This window comes from Melanotaenia boesemani, chromosome 11 (assembly GCF_017639745.1).
Source record: "Melanotaenia boesemani isolate fMelBoe1 chromosome 11, fMelBoe1.pri, whole genome shotgun sequence".
Taxonomy (NCBI): domain Eukaryota; kingdom Metazoa; phylum Chordata; class Actinopteri; order Atheriniformes; family Melanotaeniidae; genus Melanotaenia; species Melanotaenia boesemani.
Window position 1 is genome coordinate 25,174,297 of NC_055692.1, and position 19,002 is coordinate 25,193,298.

Consider the following 19,002-nt stretch of genomic DNA (forward strand, 5'->3'; position numbering starts at 1 on the left):
ATATTTACTATTACTGCAGATCACAGAATATCATAGTGACTGTACACTCACTAGCTACTTTACACTTTATCAGTACTCTGTTGAATTTCCGTTTACCATTGGAACTGCTTTCATTCTTGGTGGCATAGATTCAACAAGGTGTTGGAAGCATTCTTCAGAGATTTTAGACCATATTGACATGTTTGCTTCACACATTTGCTGCAGATTTGTCGGCTGCACATCCATGATGAGAATTATTCATTCTACCACATCCCAAAGCTGCTCTATTAGATTGAGATGTGGTGACTGTGGAGGCCATTGGAAAATAGTGAACTTATTGACCTGTTCAAGAAACCAGTTTGACATGATTTGAGCTTTGTGACGTGGTGCATTATCCTGCTGGAAGTAGATGATGTGTATACTGTGGTCATACAGGTATGGACATAGTTAGCAGTAATACTCAGGTAGGCCAGTTAACCTGACTATGTGTACATGCCTAAATGTATTACGTTGCTGCCATGTGATTGGCTGATTAGCTATTTGTGTTAACAAACAGTATTTATCCCTAATAAAGTAGATGGTGAGTGTACATCTACTTTGGCTGGAGCAGCAACAGCACTACCCAGTGCATTTTTTATAAAAGAATAAAAAACAAAACAAAACCATATTAAGTCCTTACTAGTTAAGTATAATATTTATACATGTATTATAAAAATATACTTTCACAGAAATTTAACTTGTTAAATGTATCTCTTTTATTACAAACCATGCTGCTATATTTAACTTATACACAGTCATAGTACCATTCTGTGACAAATGTTTCATTGGTGACAAAAGTACAAGTACAAATCTCTTCACATAAAGTGGTTTTATAATTGTCTACCCAACAATGCAAAAATACTTTGTTCTTTTAGGATTATAAAACTTTATCTTTTATACTGTATGTTTTATATTGTATGTTTTTGTATAATTATTTTAATGATCCCTATCTGTAATGGAATTTGGACTGCTGCTGTCTTGGCCAGGACTCTCTTAAAAAACAAATCTTGTAATCTCAATGAGACTTAACTTGTAAAATAAAGGTTGAAAAAAAAACAAAAACAGTGGAATGAAAGTTGTCCATTCTCACTCTCTGTGAGATGATGACTGGTTTGATTAATACATATTGCTTTTATACAAATATACAGATTAATATACAGGATCACAGTCTTTTGGACATTTGAGCAGTGTAAATAGAGAGTCTACATAATTCATGGACACTTCCACGTGAGATAAAATAGACTTAACTTTGTAATTACACTGAGTAATATATAAATCATTAGCAAAGAACATACACAGCATATTCAGCACATTTTTTTTTACAAAGATTCAAACAAAACAACGTCAACAGCAGTGTATCTGAACAGTAGGAGGCTCACAGAATAACATGTATGAAGAGAGCCATAATGGCAGCGCTGATCAGCCCGGATATAGGGACTGTAACAAACCAGGCGATGAAGATATTTCTGAACAGACGCCAATCAACTGATTTCCTGGAGCGCAGCCATCCCACAGCCACCACAGATCCCACCTGTGTGCACATGATATAACAGTTAAGCAGGTGTGCCAAAGGACACAAGAAACCATGATTTTACAATAGTAAATCTTCATATATTTAAGTTTTCTTACCTTGCAGTGGGTTGTGCTGACAGGAAGACCAATGTTGGATGCAACAACAACGGTGACAGCTGAAGCCAGCTCAATGCTGAATCCACTAAAGTAGGAGAAAATGTTAGTATGATTTGACAACATGATGAATCATAATTTTAGGTGTTACAGGAAATGGATATGTGCCATACCTAGAGGGTGTAATCGGGGTAAGGTCTTTGCCCATGGTCTGGATTACCCTCCGACCCCAAACCCAGAGTCCACTGCAGATTCCTATTCCACCATACAGAAGCAACCAGATGGGTGTGGGTGAGTTGGACACTACAGAGCCACTCTCATAGAGAAGCCAGAGTGCCACCAAAGGGCCAATCGCATTGCTGGCAATGAAAAATATATGAAGTAAATCCTCTGAATTACCACACATTTGTATATTACTAAGAAGAAAACCACCCTTTCCCACCTGACGTCATTTCCTCCATGAGCAAAAGAGCCAAAGCACGCCGTTAGAATCTGCAAAAACTGGAAAAGTGTAGAAACAGCAGGTTGGTCGACCTCCAGCTCATCCTCCTCCGGAGCAAGCTCCTTGCCAGCTTCTTGAGTCACACTCCCATCCGGGACCACACTCCCATTGGTCACCGTTGAGCTGTAGCTGCTGTAACTGTCCACCCTAGATCTTCTCTGTGATCCAGTGTCTACATCTTTATATTTAGGATCTCCTTGAATTCCATATAAAACCATGGTGTAGGAGGTGTAGCTGTTATTCCTCCGCATGGACCGCTCTTCTGTGTCACTGTCACCGATGCAGTCCCCAACCTTGGCCATGTGGAGCTTGTGAAGCAGGTCTTTGTAAAGGCCAGAGTCTTTGTGAATTGTGTGGGAGCGTCCGCTGTGAGGATCAGTGATCATCATGGGGCCAATGGTGCCATTTAGAACTATAAAAGCACATTTTTTTTTTTACTAAAGATCATGATGACTTCATCAGAGTCACTTGTGGTTAAGCAGTATCTTTATAAACATGAGAAAATACTTCAACATTTGAAGCACAAGACAGAGAATTCTGTCAACCATGTCATGCCAATAATGTCTCACCGTTGGAGATGTCCAGGTCTTTGGAGTCCACATCATTGTTTAAGTCAGCTTCCTCTGAGCCTCCGAGTTTGAAAGCGACTTTTTGGCTGTTTGCAGGAGAAGTCTGAGGTTGAGTGTCAGATGGTGCTGAGGGCTGCTTCTCTAGCACTGGTTTGCTTATGTTCTTCTCTATTAGTGGAGTTTCACAGGGACCAGCAGCTGTTTCTCCTGCAGTAAAGAGCCAGAGTTGTATTTATTTATTTAGAATTTCATTACTTATTTTCCTGCCGGATAGTGTTTTGTTAATACCATTGATCAGTTTAAGTCTCATTACAGTCTAAGGTAAGACATTTTCATCTTTGCATTACTCATCTTCAGAGTAAGCAGAGTGTATGAAGTAACAACATAAACAATAAGGCATGACAACAAACCCACCTATCTTCAGTGTTCTTACTCAAGACTTATGATTTCAGCCTTGATGAAAAGTGTCAAACTTTCACATTTACTCACGTTTTATTTTCTTCTTGAGACGCGGACAGACAGCAAACCAAACAACGAGAGCGGTAACTAAGGCACAGCCAAGAGAAATGCATAGAGTGCCCCACCATGGCACTCTGTCAAAGCCCAGCACTGCACACACAAGACAGGGAAATGAGAGAGAACTCCACCTCAAACTAGTACAGACACTTAACTCTTCGTATTATTTAACTCTTATTCTGCATGACTGAAAAGTGGGGAAAACTGTTAGTGCCTGTATAAACTTTGGTGAACTTTTAGAAACATCATGACATCTTGAGAGGCAGGAGGCTCACAGTGTCATCCAATTTACCATTTTCTAATTCCCTGAGCTGTAGTCACGTGATGTGTAAAAACTTGTACAATATGTCTCAACAGCTTGTTACACACGTGTCAGTAAGTTCTTCTGGACAACAGTATCAGTGGTAGTACACACTCCTCCAATCAGATAGTGAGCACGAGGCCAGTCTTGCAGGACTGTGATAAACATTCTGTTAGAAACAGTCAGAATTTCTCTTTTACTCTAATATTAACACTGGAGGGCAAAACTGCTGTTGAAATTTGTCTTCTGAAGAAAAAATGAAAAAAAAAAAAAAAAAAAACAACAACAATAAAACACAGGTTTTTATTGCAGATAATTACTAATTACTGCTCCACCCTTCCAAAAAAAAAATAAAATAAAAAAAATTGTGAGCGTTCCCTATCTTTAGCATGAGTGTAGAGCGAGACTGGTCTCAAATATCTTTAACTGCGCAAACTGTCAGTCTGTGTGTGTGCAGTTGGGTTGGTTCATTTTTAACTTGAGAAAATCATACATTATAATGTTGTTTTCTCTTTTTTAAACTGTCCTCACACCATTTAGTTTTGATATTTGGACAAATATTAGAGATAACATTACTTTTTTGGCAGAGAATGTTCAGTTCAGTTTATTTGCCATTTGCAGTATAAAAAAACCACATTGGAAAACAGTTGCAAGAAGCTCAAGCATCGTCCACATATAAACAGACGAAACATAAAAAACACAAGCCTAAATAGTCACACATAGATAGATCATAAGAACACATAGATGCCAGTAATATAATAAAACAACAAAACCCTGTATAAATAAGTAGCAATAAAAAGGCAATAAAAGCAATACAATAAGGTGCTTGTTCGGGGTATTCAAGGTGCATTGTTCAAAGTCTTCACAGCTTGTGGGATGTAGCTTCTGTATAGTTAAAAAAAGTCTCTGTTTTATAATATCTACTTCTGCCTGTCATCAGCTCTGCTTTGTGCACTCTGTGAGCTCTATCCACCTCTTTTCTCCAAGGATTTCATCACATTGTGCAGTTGTTCAGCACATCAACAAAAATAAATACTAATGTGGTGGATGAGCTTGATACTCACAAGGTGCACCTGTAAACATGATGGAGAAGAGGTTGATGCCCATTGTAATGGCATAGAAGATAGGAAGGGCTCTCAGTCCATTAGGTACAGGGTTAGACTGTAAAGAAATAAAATTGGTTGGGTCATATATATATTTTCAGAGACCCAGTGGTGGAATGCAAAAGCATTGTGACATTTTCCCTTTCTTACCCCTGAGGTAGATGAAAAAGATTGATGCACCTTTTTAATGATGCATTTAATGGCAGGAGACACGTTTTTTTATTCTGTACGCTGAATTGCAGGCAGCTGTCTGTAGCAGCTGTGATTGCATTGTGAAGTCATTTGGTCTTAAAGAGCCTATAATATGAATATTTAGTAAAAAATAATTGTACTAGAGTAAAATAGATTTGCTGCTGCAGCTTTTAACACATTTTGAACTAAAATGTTATCATTGCAGCTTCTGTCACATCGTATTAAATTCACCATCAGGCAAGCATTACACATTTCTTTCATTACAATGTGCTAAGATAGAGAAGTAAAGGCTGTGTGACTTTTTTTAACTTGTTAGATGGTTTGACATGCTGTAGAGTACACTTTTAGTTTTCATGCTTTAAATTCTTGAGCTTCATTTAGGTATCATTTAATCTTTTACAGCTAAAACTCTTTCAAATAAGTTTGATGGGAACATTCTTTTGTTTAAAAACAAGGGTCTTACCTTGTTGAGAATGAATTTGCGGACAAAATAGAAGAGAATTCCTGACATAATTCCTGACAGCACAGGCGACAGGAACCAGGATGCCACTTAAAAACATTTAACAAAGCTTTGATTAAGGATTTACCTTGCCTCTTCTTTTATAGATTGAACAGTTAGTTGAAACAACAACAACAAACAAAAGCAAAATATATTCACCAATGCGTAGCAGTTCCATCCATTTGACCCCTTGGTGGCCTCTGGCTACCATAGAATATCCAATTGTAGCTCCAACAATACAGTGGGTTCCAGAGATGGGGAGCTTCAGAAATGATGCAGCCAGCTGCCACACAGCCGACCCTGTGGTACAAAAACATGGATGGTAAACAATGTAAATACTCACATTTTAAGTCATAGACACTAAGAAGCCATTTATGCATGCATACTCACCACACATCGCACTTATAGATCCTGCCATAAGGACATGTTCTGAGCCGTTGTACATCCGAACATCAATGATCCCTTGTCTGATAGTCTCACTGACTTTGGCCCCCAGCAGCACTGAACCCACTGTCTCAAAAACAGTGGCCAGAATGCAGGCTTGCCGCAATGTGACCACTCCAGAGCCCACCGCAGTACCAAAGGAGTTGGCCACGTCATTGGCCCCAACAGAGAACGCCAGGATGAAGGCAATGACAAAGCCCAGTACCAAGAGCCACAAGTAGCCAGACATGTCAGACTGAGAGGCCAGAACTGCAGTGGTGGCAGCTGCTAGGGTTGCTAGTGTAGTGGTATCCATTGCTATTAAATTATTATTAGTAGTAATTATTATTATAATATATATATATATATATAATATTATATATTATTAATATTATTTAACTGAATAAAAGACACCAAGCCAATTTGTTGTAGTTTGAAGGTAAGTTCTAAGGTAGTATGTATTTATAAATAAATACTTATCATAAAAATACGTAAGTAGCACTTCAGATCTAAAAGTGCTAATGAGAAAAAAAAATCTTTATTGCTAGCTTGGTATAGAATGTTTCTCTGTGGACTCTATGTTAAAGTGATAGGGTATAAAGATGAGGGAGACATCCATGGTGACACTTAGTCTCTGATAGTAGGACAATACACACTGCAAAAAAATAGAAATGCACAAGTTAGAAGTAATATAGCCTACACAAACAAAACCTAATCTGAGTTACATATTAACAACACCAGGGACCATGATTTACTGAACTATGGAAGAGGGAAGTGTTTTCTATCTGTAGTATAAAACCAACCTCAGACCAGTGACATTTAAGTTTGGCCTAAAACTGATCAAATATAACTTTACTGTAGAGTGTGTCTGAGTGTGCAAAAAGCAACAAAGTCAACTTCAACATGATGAGTGTCTGGATGCAAGAGTGCAGTTGTGGATATAAAACAGGAATAAAATTATTTACATAAAAACCAGGAAGAGGCTGTTTAATATTTTAAAAACAAGAAGTACTTTGACATTGAGTTATATAATTTAATTTATGATATATAGTTGGGTCTATGGGTTGAGTGTTGCTGTTCAGTGTTGATGGAATAATTATAAGTTACTTAACCTTCATGACTTATCTGCTCTTTTAAGCTCATTTCACCACCTGGAGGTTTATTAATGGGGATTACACAAAATTGCAACGTTAAAGCCATGTATGTTGAATTAATGTGGGAGTGATTATTTTCTTTTTAACGTGCATTTCTTTCATTGTTCAGTTGAAAATGTAGTGTTACATCATTTTAGTAGCCTCTAAAATCCCACTTGCATATAAATCCACTTAAAACTTCAAAAAGAGGTTGTAAAGCTGTGAATAATTGGCCTATTCACCCCTGCTGGCGATCAGAAACTTTTGAGCAAAATCAGCATCAGTATGGAAAAAAAAAAGAAAAAAAAACACAGTGGTATGTTAATCTCATTAGTTGCTGTTGTATAATTGAAACTGAACAAAAACACAGAGAAATTTTGAAATAAAAAAACTTACATGAGACCAGACCAGTTTTCCTGTAGACTGTGGCGTCCTCTGTGTTCGCTCTGTCTTGCTGTGAGGTGTGAAAAGTTACAACAACAGATGCTTCAGAGAGCCAGGGGCCGTGAGAGGAGGGCAGTGCAGCAGCCTGCAGAGTGTGGCCGCCCCTGTTGGAGGCTGGTTTATATATTGTACTGAGTGAGAACACGCCTTTTGGTCATGAGACAGCAGCAGTACAGAAGCTAATGTTTAGCTTGTTTGTTGACAGGGAGAAAAATAATTATAGTTCTCTGCTGATTATGTTGCTTTACTTTATCCTCAAATTGTGTGTTTTTTTTCAAGCACCTGGAAGAAACAGTAGTGACTATTGTTTTTATATAATGGATGTTGTATTCCTTTAATATCACTTAAAATTGTGTCTAAAAAGTCTTTATAATTATAAATTATTATTTATAAAAGTAATTATGGATAATTAAGAGTCATTATAGATATCGCCAGCTTGGGAAACTTTAGTTGTTTTTTTGGTTTTTTTTCATTTGATTCTCCTTATCTTTGTCAATTTGTTCCTGGATTAAAGAACATTCTTCTCTCTAAAAAACAAAAAAACTATGTTTGGTCACTGGCCAAGCCAAAGGGAAGTTCGAGGCTCAATAGCACATGAAGCAAACTGTGTTACTCATCAACCTGTTGATCAAGTCATTTGACTGAGAAGCTCCAGGAAAGTAACAGGAAGCCCTCAACGTCAGCAGTCTTGACTCTGGTCTGAAATGCTAGAGTGCCTCTGAATGTGCTGATCACTTCCTCTTCATTACTTATTTATTTAGTTCCTGTTAGATGAAGTGGTTGGGATGTGACATGTGCACACAAGTGCCACCTCTGTGGAATATTTTGACCTCTAAAACATGCAGCCTGTCCAACTGGACTGAAAAACCTGAAATGCAAACGTGGCAGAAGCAGCATGTTTACCATTTCTTTAGTTCGTTAGACACTTTGAAATATATGTTTTTTAAATGTTTGAATTTTTGTATTATGATAGAAATAAAGGAATAACACCCTCCAGATTGTTAGGCAGGTTCAAATTGTCTGCATTAGTCTGATATAATTAACATGATATAGTTTGTCATTTCTTTTGTTGCTTTAAAAAAAGTTACAGGTGCTGCCTCTGCATTATAGATAGATTTTTCTATTGTCTGCATAAATCCTTTTAGAGGTAGGAGGGATTTCACATCCTGTACCCACAGGCAAAGTTCTCATTTTAATAACAAAACAGCTCATTCATCCATCAGCAAACAACCATGAACACTCACACCTATGGCTAGGCCAGAATCACTCAACCCAGTAGTAGTGAACCCTGAGTTCCTGCATGCTTTCCATGTGTCCCTGCGCTAACACACCTGATTTAAATCAAATGGATCCAACGGCCTATCAAGTTCTGCATGGTGACTCATTAATTTGAATCAGGTGTGTTGAAGCAGGGACACAAAATTTGCAGGACGAGAGCCAAGGTTCCCCACCACCTATCATGCATAACTTTAAACTGTGGGAAGACTGAAGTGCCCCAAGAGAACCCACACAATAATAGAACATGCAAACTTCACATAGAAAACCCAGGGTAGAACCCGAGGGCTTACAGCTGTTTTGTAATAGTGCTAACCACCTTTGGAGACACTGGCTGCCAGTTTGGCCGTGGGAGCACAATGCTGTCTGAGACCAGGTAATTGTCATGTGAATATGAAGACTTGAATAAGAACCTCTAAAATTAATCATACCCAACAACACCATGGGAGATGCATTCCATGCAATCATGTTATCATGAGATAAGTGTAATACTTTTAATTGTTTGCTTAAAGATTGCAGATTTGTTGGTGGTAATTTAACAGAAAAGGCTCAAGAACTTTCCCAGATTGACACGGCAAATCTTTTGTATTGTAAAACATACCTAATTACTGTTGCCATGAGGTAAATGTTTTTTTTTTTTTTCTTTTTTCTTTTTTTTAGGTTTCCAATATGATAATTATTATTGTTGCATCACATCACAATGCACATTCATTTTTTAGAGGCATGAGAAGTTTTAATCGCAGCATTCTCATGGCAAGCTGATCTGTGTATTTCAAACTGTGAACTACTTTAATCTCAGCTGTTCTGAACAGCATAATCCAATAGCTAGGCATAGTGTATTTAACTGAACCTTTTAAATATAACTATGATTAAACGCAGTGCTTATAAAGAAATAAAGGAAGATATTTTAAAATGTATTTTAAATTCTTCTTGTTCTAGCATTAAAACCTGGACATAAACTTGACTTTCTGGGTAAGAAACATAATCCATGTTTAAACACGTACACCTACAATCATATTTACAGTGGATTAAAGCTTATTAAGAGTGTAACCACCTCCTAATGTTGAGCTGAGCACAATAATTTTCTCTCTCCCTCCAGTTTCTAAAAGTCTTTGTCAAGACATTTTCTTGTTTTTAGCTGCTTGTGCTGCTCATCATGCAACATGAGACCATTTGTCACTGGCAGTGCTGGCTGTTTAAGGTTTACCTTAGGGCCTCTAGGTGGCATCAAAGCCCCTATTCAGGTTACACTGGCTGATTAGAATACGTTGTATTGAAATACCAGTTTGGGACTCCATGAGGGAAAGTTTGGTCACTATTTGTTCTCATGTATGTGTTTGGTGTCAACTTCTTGTTTCTGTTTGGAAGATGTTTGAACTCAAACCATCAGGGACATTAGTTATTACATCTTTGGTAGACGGTTTTAATTACCCCACCATAAGACCCATAATAGCACATTCTTCTTACTTGTTTTTCACTTTTGACCTATAACCTCTTTTCCAAATTGTTAAAAGTTTTAGAATATCCACAGTCATCCCTACCCCTTTAAAATGTTGCAGCTTTGTCATTTTGAGTACAGAGGCTTTGGTTTTTTTTTTCTTAAATGCTCCCTATCATATTTAAAATTATACAAGATAGGACATGCAAATAAGCAACTGAAGTGCGTGGCTGGTTCTCATGCTCAGGCCTATGTTAGCCCAACCCTTCCTTCCCCTCTTCCCTCCCTCCTATCCCTTGCCAAACAGGATCTGTAGGATCTTACAGAGTCATTTTCTCAGGAGACAGGAATGTCAGAACACAAGGCCAAGAGCCTGCTGGAACATGCTCCCTACATTCTCTGAAACTTACAGGAAAAAGTCCAGAATGAGACGCTCCTACAGCCATTTAATTTCCAGTCTGTTGGGCAACAGTGTAAGGTGCAGTGTTTGAGCCGGATGTGTTGTTGACACATAGTGACTCAGAACTTACATTACCTTGTCTGGTACATCCCCCTACCAATCTTTTACAAGGTGCTCATCAGTTTAAGAAAGTTTTATTCAGTCTGTGTACTGTTTAGCTGCAACAAAAATGTTTCATTGCGACCCAGTGTTTACTTTGTCTTTACAGATATATCTGATAAAAGTATAAAAAAAAAAAAAATATGGCCACCAAATAATAATAGAAACAATAATAACAAAAAACAACACTGACACAAAAATGTGGGTAGAATTTTTATATCTTTATTCAAAACTCTGTCTTTTGTAAAGCTTGTAAGCACAATATTACACAGCAGATAGGCTAGTCATTTAGCCTAGTTAACCCCGTTGTATCAGAATATAAATATAACATAATAACATTGTGACATTCAGACTGTATTATAAGAAAGGCATAAAATCAAAGAAATGTAAAGGATTATTTGGCTGATTTTTCGATCACCTTATATCACCAACTACACGATCTCAAGTATTCAGATGCTAGAAAGAGGATAGAAATGTAACAAAACAAGGAGGTCCCACTTAATGCTACATTTATCTGCATCAAAACGGATCAACGCAAAACTGGACCCACACATGTCCACAGTGACTGTACCCCTGCATCTGTCAGCTCGCTCTCAACACTAACGCTGGCTTTTCCTGTCACATAGACGAGCAGAGCTGCTTTTAATGAAATGTAAAAAAAAAGTCACCAAGTCCAGTTTTCCACATGGATCAGTGTGTTTTTCTTTTTGCTTTAATTGACAGACCAGTGGCTGGTAATTGGTGACAAGCTGCTGGTGGATTCTTTGCGGCACCGATTTGGGCTGTGGCTGTAGGCTGGGGAGAGGGTGACACTTGGACTGCTGGGAGGTGTGGAGGAGCAGGAGGAAGACTTTGATTTAATCTGGAGCCACTTGTCTCCTAAAGCCTTGGCAAAGTGATCATCAACAGACACGCTGATTGAGAGCTGCTGGGAATGAGTTTGCTGGTAGTTCACTCCAAGACTTCTCTGAAAATGCTCCTCCAGAACGTGATCATAGTTGCCTTTGGATACCACTGGAAGAGGAGAGATGCATGATAAACGTCATATAAACATCAGTGAGTAATAGTGAGTGGTAATTTACACCATTAGGTGAGTGACAACGAGGGAGTGACTGTCTGGTGAGTGAGCTCATTCGGGGAGTGTGAGACTGACCTGTTGAGTTGCTTTTGTGAACCTCAGATCTGCCGGAGGGGTTTCTTAATGAGGACACACAAGTGATCACAGAGGGACGCATCTGAAAAAAAAAGGAATTATTAATTAAATCAACTTAGATTAACACAACATAGAGACTGTTTTTCATCAGAAGCCCTGCTTTGTGTTTTCTCAGAAATTCCTGTAGATCTATGGCCTAAACCTGAATGTGCACTCTGTTGAAATGTCAAAGGTAACTGAACAGAGTTTAATATGAAACGATCTGAAAAGTGATTCAACTGGTTGGATTTGCCATGAAAATCAGATAAGTCCCTCTGTGTTTGTATAAACAGGTAAAAAAGAAAGCAGTCTGTTTGGTCTTGTTGATGGCATTCCTCCCTCCATTGCTCACATTTTCTTCCCAAATCCTGCTGGATTGCATAGCTCAGGCAAGCCTAGGCTTGCATGCACTCTAGGATTCGCTAACTAAAGATGGGAGATGTACCACTGCTGTGGGTAGCCTGGAGCTATGCAGAGACTACAAAGGGACAGACAGTAGTGCCACGTTTCCTGACTAATGACTGTCTGAGCATCTTTTATCTTTCATGAAATCAGCTTTTTGAAGACAAGCAGCACGATTTGGCTCGGCTGAATTACCTGGATTTGACTGGAAGCTGAGCTTTTAGCCTTTTCCTCAGTGCTTTCTGGATCTTTTCTTGGTTTCTTAATGAGAGCAATAGGTTCGTCCATGACCGGTGTACAGTACAGATGGGTGGGCAGAGGGCTGGTGGGGCTGGGTGCTGGACTCTGGGCAAATGTTGGACTCTGTTGACTGCTAGGCACAGCAGGTGTGGGTGCAGCTCTCTGGGCCATTTTGCCAATGCTTCTGCTTATTGCCCGCTCTCGCCTGAAAATAGTGTTCATTAAAAGATGTTTGCATCTCTGAAACATAATTTTCAATTAGTTTGTTGCATTTTTAAGAAAAAGATCAATAAAAACTTGCATCTACCTTTCTTCCAGAGTTAGTCCTCTCTCATGGCTGCGTTTCCGTTTGATGGGATACACTGCTGGGGCTCTTGCCCGGTCATTTGTCATATTTCTGTACCGGTCCTCACTCCTGAGGTGGGGTTGACCTAAAATACAAATTCAAGCACACAATTAGTAAAACAGAAAGGCAATTTAAAACAGGTAATATACTATGAGAAATAAATCTTATAGGGAAAAGGATCCCTAATTAATTTAATCAATTGACAATTGTGTCTGACGCTTAGTGATGAGTAACAGCTTGTTTTGATCTATGACTTCAACCTGCATGACTACTATTCGTGGGAAAATGTTTTTTTTTTTTTTGGTCACCGTTAATTGTAAACTCCGTTAAGCTGTAGAACTCGAACTACCTGATCAGTGAGGGTTACAACACTACTCAGCTGATTCAATGCTAACGGTAAATGTTGTTTTTCTGCATAAGTTTGGCATTCAGCCCTGTCACACGCTCACAAGGACTTTCTGTTAGGATGGAGAAAAAAAACATCAAGTAGCTCCCAGGGTGTCAGGACCATGACTTGGGTGCCACCCATTTGTAAAAAGGCCATCAAAGTTATCACACACACACACGCACACACACACACAGCAGTGCCAGTACAGTATTTTGTGCAATTAGCTATGTTGAAACACACTAACAAAGAGCTGATGATGTCATTTATGATTTGGAAAAGATTGCTGCAGAGCATATCCAAAGTGCATGTTTAAAAATTTGTGTTTTTAGAAACATTTTAAGTGAAGAGTTAAAGTACAATCAGAACAATTTATGAAATATTACACCAAATCAGTGTGGTCCATGCATACAATTAGAACACAAGCACTGTGTGAAAATGTAATAGCAGAATAATTACACTGTGCCCATTGTTTGACTGTATGCTCTGTTAGCATGTGAAAATCCACACTTTATTGGATGGCGGGAGCATTCAGAGGCATTCAGGAAACAATAGCGTCTGCAGCCTTACTGAAGTGAAACAATAGGCAATTATCTATTTTGTATTCAAAGACAAAAAGAGCTGTTCAGCGTCTTTGCACCTGATTGCTTTGCTCACTTTAGTTTCCATTTCCTACTCATAAACACTCTAACACCTGTGTGTTACTCCTTCACACAGAGTGCTATTGTGGAGAGGGGCAGGTATTACCACACCTATGCTGATTTTCTAATGCCTCAGGCATGGATATTTCTTCCTTATAAGCAGAGGGATATGTGCTCCCTGACCTTCTGCTTTGCTTTGTTTAATCAGATTTTATGAATTTACAAAAGTGGTATACAGTTTACAGAATCTTAGCTGTAGTTTGAGGCCAGTGAAAGCCTATCAGTATTGAATGTTTTGTTCTGTATGTATGAAGATTGCCGCAATAAAAGCTATTAATTAAAGACAATCATCATGTTTCCCAAAATATAATTAGAAAATTCGTGTTGGTGTTGCTTTTTACCACACCCAATTCTTTCCATCTAATTCCGTATTTACATATATTTCATAACAGAGCAAAGGTAAATACCACTGTCACAAAGATGGATCAAGCATTAAGTTGTGACACAACACTAGATCAAAATTATATAAATATGTATAACTGGAATATGAAAGCATCACCATAGCAGAGGTTTAATTCCACAAGCCAACGTTTTACACGTATTCACTATCATCAAACTAAATGAAGGGGGGAAAGAAAATCATTACTCAAGCTTACCCTCCAAAATGTAGACCTTAAAGCCACTGCTCATCCGAGTAATGTACTGGAAATTAGCCACAGCCATGGCGCCTTGTCTTTGTCTGAGTGGAGGAGAATACAGAGGACCACCTTGGCTGCTGGAGTTTACAGGACACAATGAGCCTCAGTTATGGATTGTATTGGAAAGGTAATGAGATGCTGGGTCTGAGCTCAGGTAGGTAAAGTATCAGGTGTGTGCAGATAGGCACTGTGGCTTTACTTGTGACTCATCCCCCTGCACGCAGATTGGCTGCTACCTGGCCCAATAGCAAGCTCCCATTCATTCAGTCTGGTTTGTTATTGTGTTGTAGGCGGAATGTGCTCACAGGTAGGCCTGTCTCAGATGTAAAAGGAGCTGTTAAAAGCTATGGTGTTTGAATGACTTTATTCAGCACTTGCTTTTGTAGCGATGTTCATGGCAAAGAAAAGACAAAACATCTTCAGCCACATATTTATTGTCCACACAACTTTTAAGATTTCCTCCAAATGGTGGGTGAAGTGTGTCTTTTGTTTCCCCTCTATGCAGTCGGCAGCTGTCCCACCCACCTCCCTCCCTCCCTCCTAATCTGCAATCTCACCAAACTGCATTTTTCTGAGTGCTTAGCCCACCGAGTCTCCAGTCATTCCTCTGACCTGCCCTAACACGCTTGCAGCTGTACTCTGAGCCGGCCTCACCAGTAATCCAAAGGCTTTTGTTGATGGCCAGACAAAGACTCCTAAGTCTTGAAAATGCTGCTGCCATGAGAACAATCTCATCTGAGCTGAGGTACTGAGGAACTGGTCACACTCAGATACAATGACATAGATCCAACACACACACAAAAGAAAACTTTAAGAGTGAGATTGGTATGTTATGATCTCAAAAACATAGTTTAATTCTTGTTAATTGTTATTGCCTAATAATGAGAATGATTCTTTTTGCTGCCCTGATGTATAAGCCATTTAATCCTAATAGTGAATATTAGCTTTAGAGTGTCTTAACAGGTTTGAAATGGCACGGAGCTGTTAGAAAGGTCTTGCTGTTGATTCAGGTATGAAAACATGCTGGATTTAATTTCAGCTCAACAGTGCCACCTTAAGTTCTTCACTGCAATAACATCAAAGGCATCAATATGCATTTTCATGCAGGCCACTGTATACTGTGTTTTGAACAAATAGGGATAAAACGACAGGATTTTATTTATAGATCAAATAAAACGTGTTTGTTTAGTGACATTGTACAATGCAAAGAATCTAATTTAAAAATGTAGGGAATCTGTAGGTGGAAAGTCAAGTTCCAGCTTTGAAGCAGTACCCCTTATGGCTGCAGTGCATGTGGACTAGAAAGGGCTTTCCTGTTTGCTAAAAACTAATGCTCAAAGAATATGCATTGCCCAGAAATCTCACATTTAGAAAGTTTTTTTTCTATAATGATATGTTTTTTTTAATGCACTTGTATTGCTGTCTGCACCCTGCTGTAATGATTTATGTAAAGCACTTTGAATTGTCTTGTACATGAAATTTGCTATACAAATAAATTTGCCTTGCCTAATGACAATATAGAAATTCACCAGTTATAATCCTGACATCAGCATGGAATGACAAGTATGGAAGACTGGCATTATGTGCTCATGAAGCTGAAAGTAACAACTGATGCACTATTACATCACCAGCTACCTGTGTCAATTTTGTCATAAGGTTTCTAAGTAGTAATTATTTGAATGATGGACATAATTACAAAGGGTAATGCACTTTCTGTGAGCACCATTTTACTACTCTGTCAATCAACTTCTGATAGTTCTTTAATTAAAAAAGGATTATCAATGCACAGCAGAGAAATAAATCAGTTTATCATTTGAATAGTCATAATATCATTCTATCATTGTATAGATGTATTTGTTTGAATACAAAGGGAATCAAATCCCAATTTATTTAAATCAGTTCTTAGCACAATTCCTATGATATTGGGACATTTCCACATTTTAAACTGTAACTGCTCCTAAAGACCTCCTAGAGGCCTTGTACAGGTTCCATGCATGAATCATCTTGAAAAAGGATGGTTATTTAAAATAAAAAAGCACTCAAGTAATACTAAATTTTGTAAAGTTCTTAATTATGTTTAAATAAAGTTTGATATGTTACAGTATACCCCGTGGGGACAGAAACTAGCAGGTAGAACACATTCACACACTATAAAAGATCAACATTATGTGTATGGAGTGCATTTGTGGGCAGGGATTTTATTTCACTTACACAACCCTGCAACATTTAAAGTCTGGGTTTGAAAAAAACATCAAGTTCAACATAATTTTACAGATTTATCAACCTACCAAAAACTGTTGTTTAAGGTTGCTAAGAATCCTATATATTTATATTTATTCATTCTTAACTCAAATAACCCCATCTGTTACAGTGAGTTGATCTCCATGCAGGCAGGTTTATGTGGAAAACAATTTAGTCGGAACATGAAATTACAAATGGTAAGGTTTAACAATGATTTGACCGATCATTCAAACAAGTCATAAACATTCAAAGGTACAAATGAAAACCTCACACCAAAACTAGCATATCACTAACTGTCTTGTTAAAAATCATGTGAAAAAGAAAGTAAAAGTTTCAGTTCTAGGCTTCAAAGTGCAAAGACAGTGTGCAAAAATACCCTGTATACCCTTACTGTTCCCTTGAAATTAAGAGGGTGAGTAGCAGCCAGGGTCTGCTAATGAGATTGCACTTGATGAATCAGTCCTCTTCTATAAAATCAGAAGTTTTGTAAGTTTGCTGCTCTGGAGCATTGGAGTGTGTGTTACCACAATTCTGAGAAAAGAAAGACACTGGCAGAGAAGCAAATGTATTTGCCCATCAATCTGGGAAAAACTACAGGCCTTAGACTACAGGACTCATTTAGCATGTAAAATATCATAATAATTTATCATAAAGTTAATGATTAGAAAAAGACTGGGCTGTCAGGAGAACGCTTCCCTTCACTAAAAAGAACAGAAATGTTACAGCTGAACAAGCTGTGGAGCTAAATAGGGCCATAACATTTGTTCATTTGAAAGAAATATTTGAAAGTGAAAAAAATGTAAGTTGAAAATTAAAATCATGTTTTGACTGTGAACTTTGAAAAACAAACAATAGGATTCAAAATAAAACTATAATAAATATTTATATAAATTTGAATTTCAACTGGATTATTATTATTTAAAAAAAAAAAAACTTTATTGATAAATTTTCAGTATATTTTCTTTTCCAGGTTTGAGATATGTTTTTCTTTCCATTTTTATGTTTTCAGATTCAGATTTTTCCAATAAAGGTCGATGCTTTTTTCTTTACAGTTTCATATTTTTATTTCACCTTCAAATTTTTATTCTACACTTTCAGATTCCTGTTTTTCAGTTTTCAGCTTTTGGCCCTGATTTTGGTGGGCGTGGCTACAGACGATAAGGACTTGGAATCATGAGTGAAAGCATAACACATGAGGCTGAAGGCATTCCCTCTATCAAATTGCCTTCAGGAAACGTGGAAACTGACAGAATCTACAAAACACCTCCAACGCACTATTATATAACTGGCAGAGAGATTATGACATTTGCTACTAACAAATTTTGAGCTGTTTCAGTCAGCACTAAAGACTCAATCTGAAACTCTAAAAAAAAACAACAAAACAAAACAAAAAAAACAAAAAAACAAAAAACAAAAACAAAACAAAACAAACAAAAAAAAAAACAGACCTTTATTGGAAAGATCTGAATCTGAAATGATAAAATCCGAAACTAAAAGTAAAACATATCTCAAACTTGAAAAAATATATAATACTGAAAATGTATAATCAAAGTTTATTTTAAAAAATAATATATTTAACAATGATATAAATATTTGATACATTTTAGTTTTATTTTTAATCAAATTTTTTTTCTTTAAAGTTCACAACATGACTTTCATTTTCAACTTCCTTTTTTTTATTTTAAAATAGTTCTTTCAAATGAACATTATGGCCCAAATTTAGCCCCATACCTCCTTCCCCAAAAAGGCAAATGTGCTGCATCTGTCTGAGAGCTAAAGAAATGAGGAAGTTGGGTAATGCAACAGAACAATGACACCAAAGACACCGTTAAATGACTGAAAGAGTAACTGAAAAAGAAACATGTTGCAATGGTCCCGTCAAAGTCCAGACCTTAAGAAAACTGTGCATAAATGAAGGTCTGACAATAATTAACTGAAGCAATACTCAACCATGGGGACGTGACTGGCAGTCATGATTCTGCATTTTGGCTGTTTGTCTTGAGTTAATAATGACACAGTCTAAATATATCATATTTTGTTGTTAAGGCAAGAAGATGATTGATATTTATGTCCTCATACTTTGACTTCAGCTTTATCCTCCCTCCTAAAATGGAACAAACATTGCCAGCAAATGCCAACTGAAAAAAAACACCTTTTATATAAACATGAGCTCATGTATTTTCATTATTATGTCATCTTAAAATACTATAAGCTATTTTCTCTAAGGCATTAATGGTTCAGGAGAGAAATGCACCAGAA

At 37.5% G+C, this 19,002-nt stretch overlaps 2 protein-coding genes across 2 annotated transcripts; both read right to left on the reverse strand.

Moving 5' to 3' along the window:
- Positions 1-710: 710 nt before the first annotated feature.
- slc20a1a (solute carrier family 20 member 1a) lies at positions 711-7,414 on the reverse strand. Its single transcript, XM_042000562.1, has 11 exons — positions 7,279-7,414; positions 5,717-6,404; positions 5,486-5,626; positions 5,291-5,376; positions 4,597-4,693; positions 3,205-3,324; positions 2,716-2,922; positions 2,087-2,558; positions 1,818-2,003; positions 1,648-1,732; positions 711-1,549 (listed from the first exon to the last, which is right to left on the reverse strand). The coding sequence occupies exons 2-11, from the start codon at positions 6,063-6,065 to the stop codon at positions 1,394-1,396; spliced, it is 1,899 nt and encodes a 632-aa protein (XP_041856496.1). The 5' UTR covers positions 6,066-6,404; positions 7,279-7,414; the 3' UTR covers positions 711-1,393.
- Positions 7,415-10,798: 3,384 nt separating this feature from the next.
- Positions 10,799-14,675, reverse strand: vgll4l (vestigial like 4 like). Its single transcript, XM_041998602.1, has 5 exons — positions 14,461-14,675; positions 12,740-12,863; positions 12,388-12,637; positions 11,752-11,833; positions 10,799-11,612 (listed from the first exon to the last, which is right to left on the reverse strand). The coding sequence occupies exons 1-5, from the start codon at positions 14,525-14,527 to the stop codon at positions 11,311-11,313; spliced, it is 825 nt and encodes a 274-aa protein (XP_041854536.1). The 5' UTR covers positions 14,528-14,675; the 3' UTR covers positions 10,799-11,310.
- Between the last annotated feature and the right edge of the window lie 4,327 nt (positions 14,676-19,002).

Excerpts from the sequence above, each read along its gene's own strand:
- slc20a1a (XM_042000562.1), bottom strand. The coding sequence starts at position 6,065 with ATGGATACCACTACACTAGCAACCCTAGCAGCTGCCACCACTGCAGTT. Across the intron at positions 3,325-4,596 it reads CATGTTTACAGGTGCACCTT|TGCTGGGCTTTGACAGAGTG; the intron begins GTGAGTATCAAG and ends TTGTGTGTGCAG. Across the intron at positions 1,550-1,647 it reads TCAGCACAACCCACTGCAAG|GTGGGATCTGTGGTGGCTGT; the intron begins GTAAGAAAACTT and ends ATGTGCACACAG.
- vgll4l (XM_041998602.1), bottom strand. The coding sequence starts at position 14,527 with ATGGCTGTGGCTAATTTCCAGTACATTACTCGGATGAGCAGTGGCTTT. Across the intron at positions 12,864-14,460 it reads TAAGGTCTACATTTTGGAGG|GTCAACCCCACCTCAGGAGT; the intron begins GTAAGCTTGAGT and ends TTTGTATTTTAG. Across the intron at positions 11,613-11,751 it reads TCACAAAAGCAACTCAACAG|TGGTATCCAAAGGCAACTAT; the intron begins GTCAGTCTCACA and ends CTCCTCTTCCAG.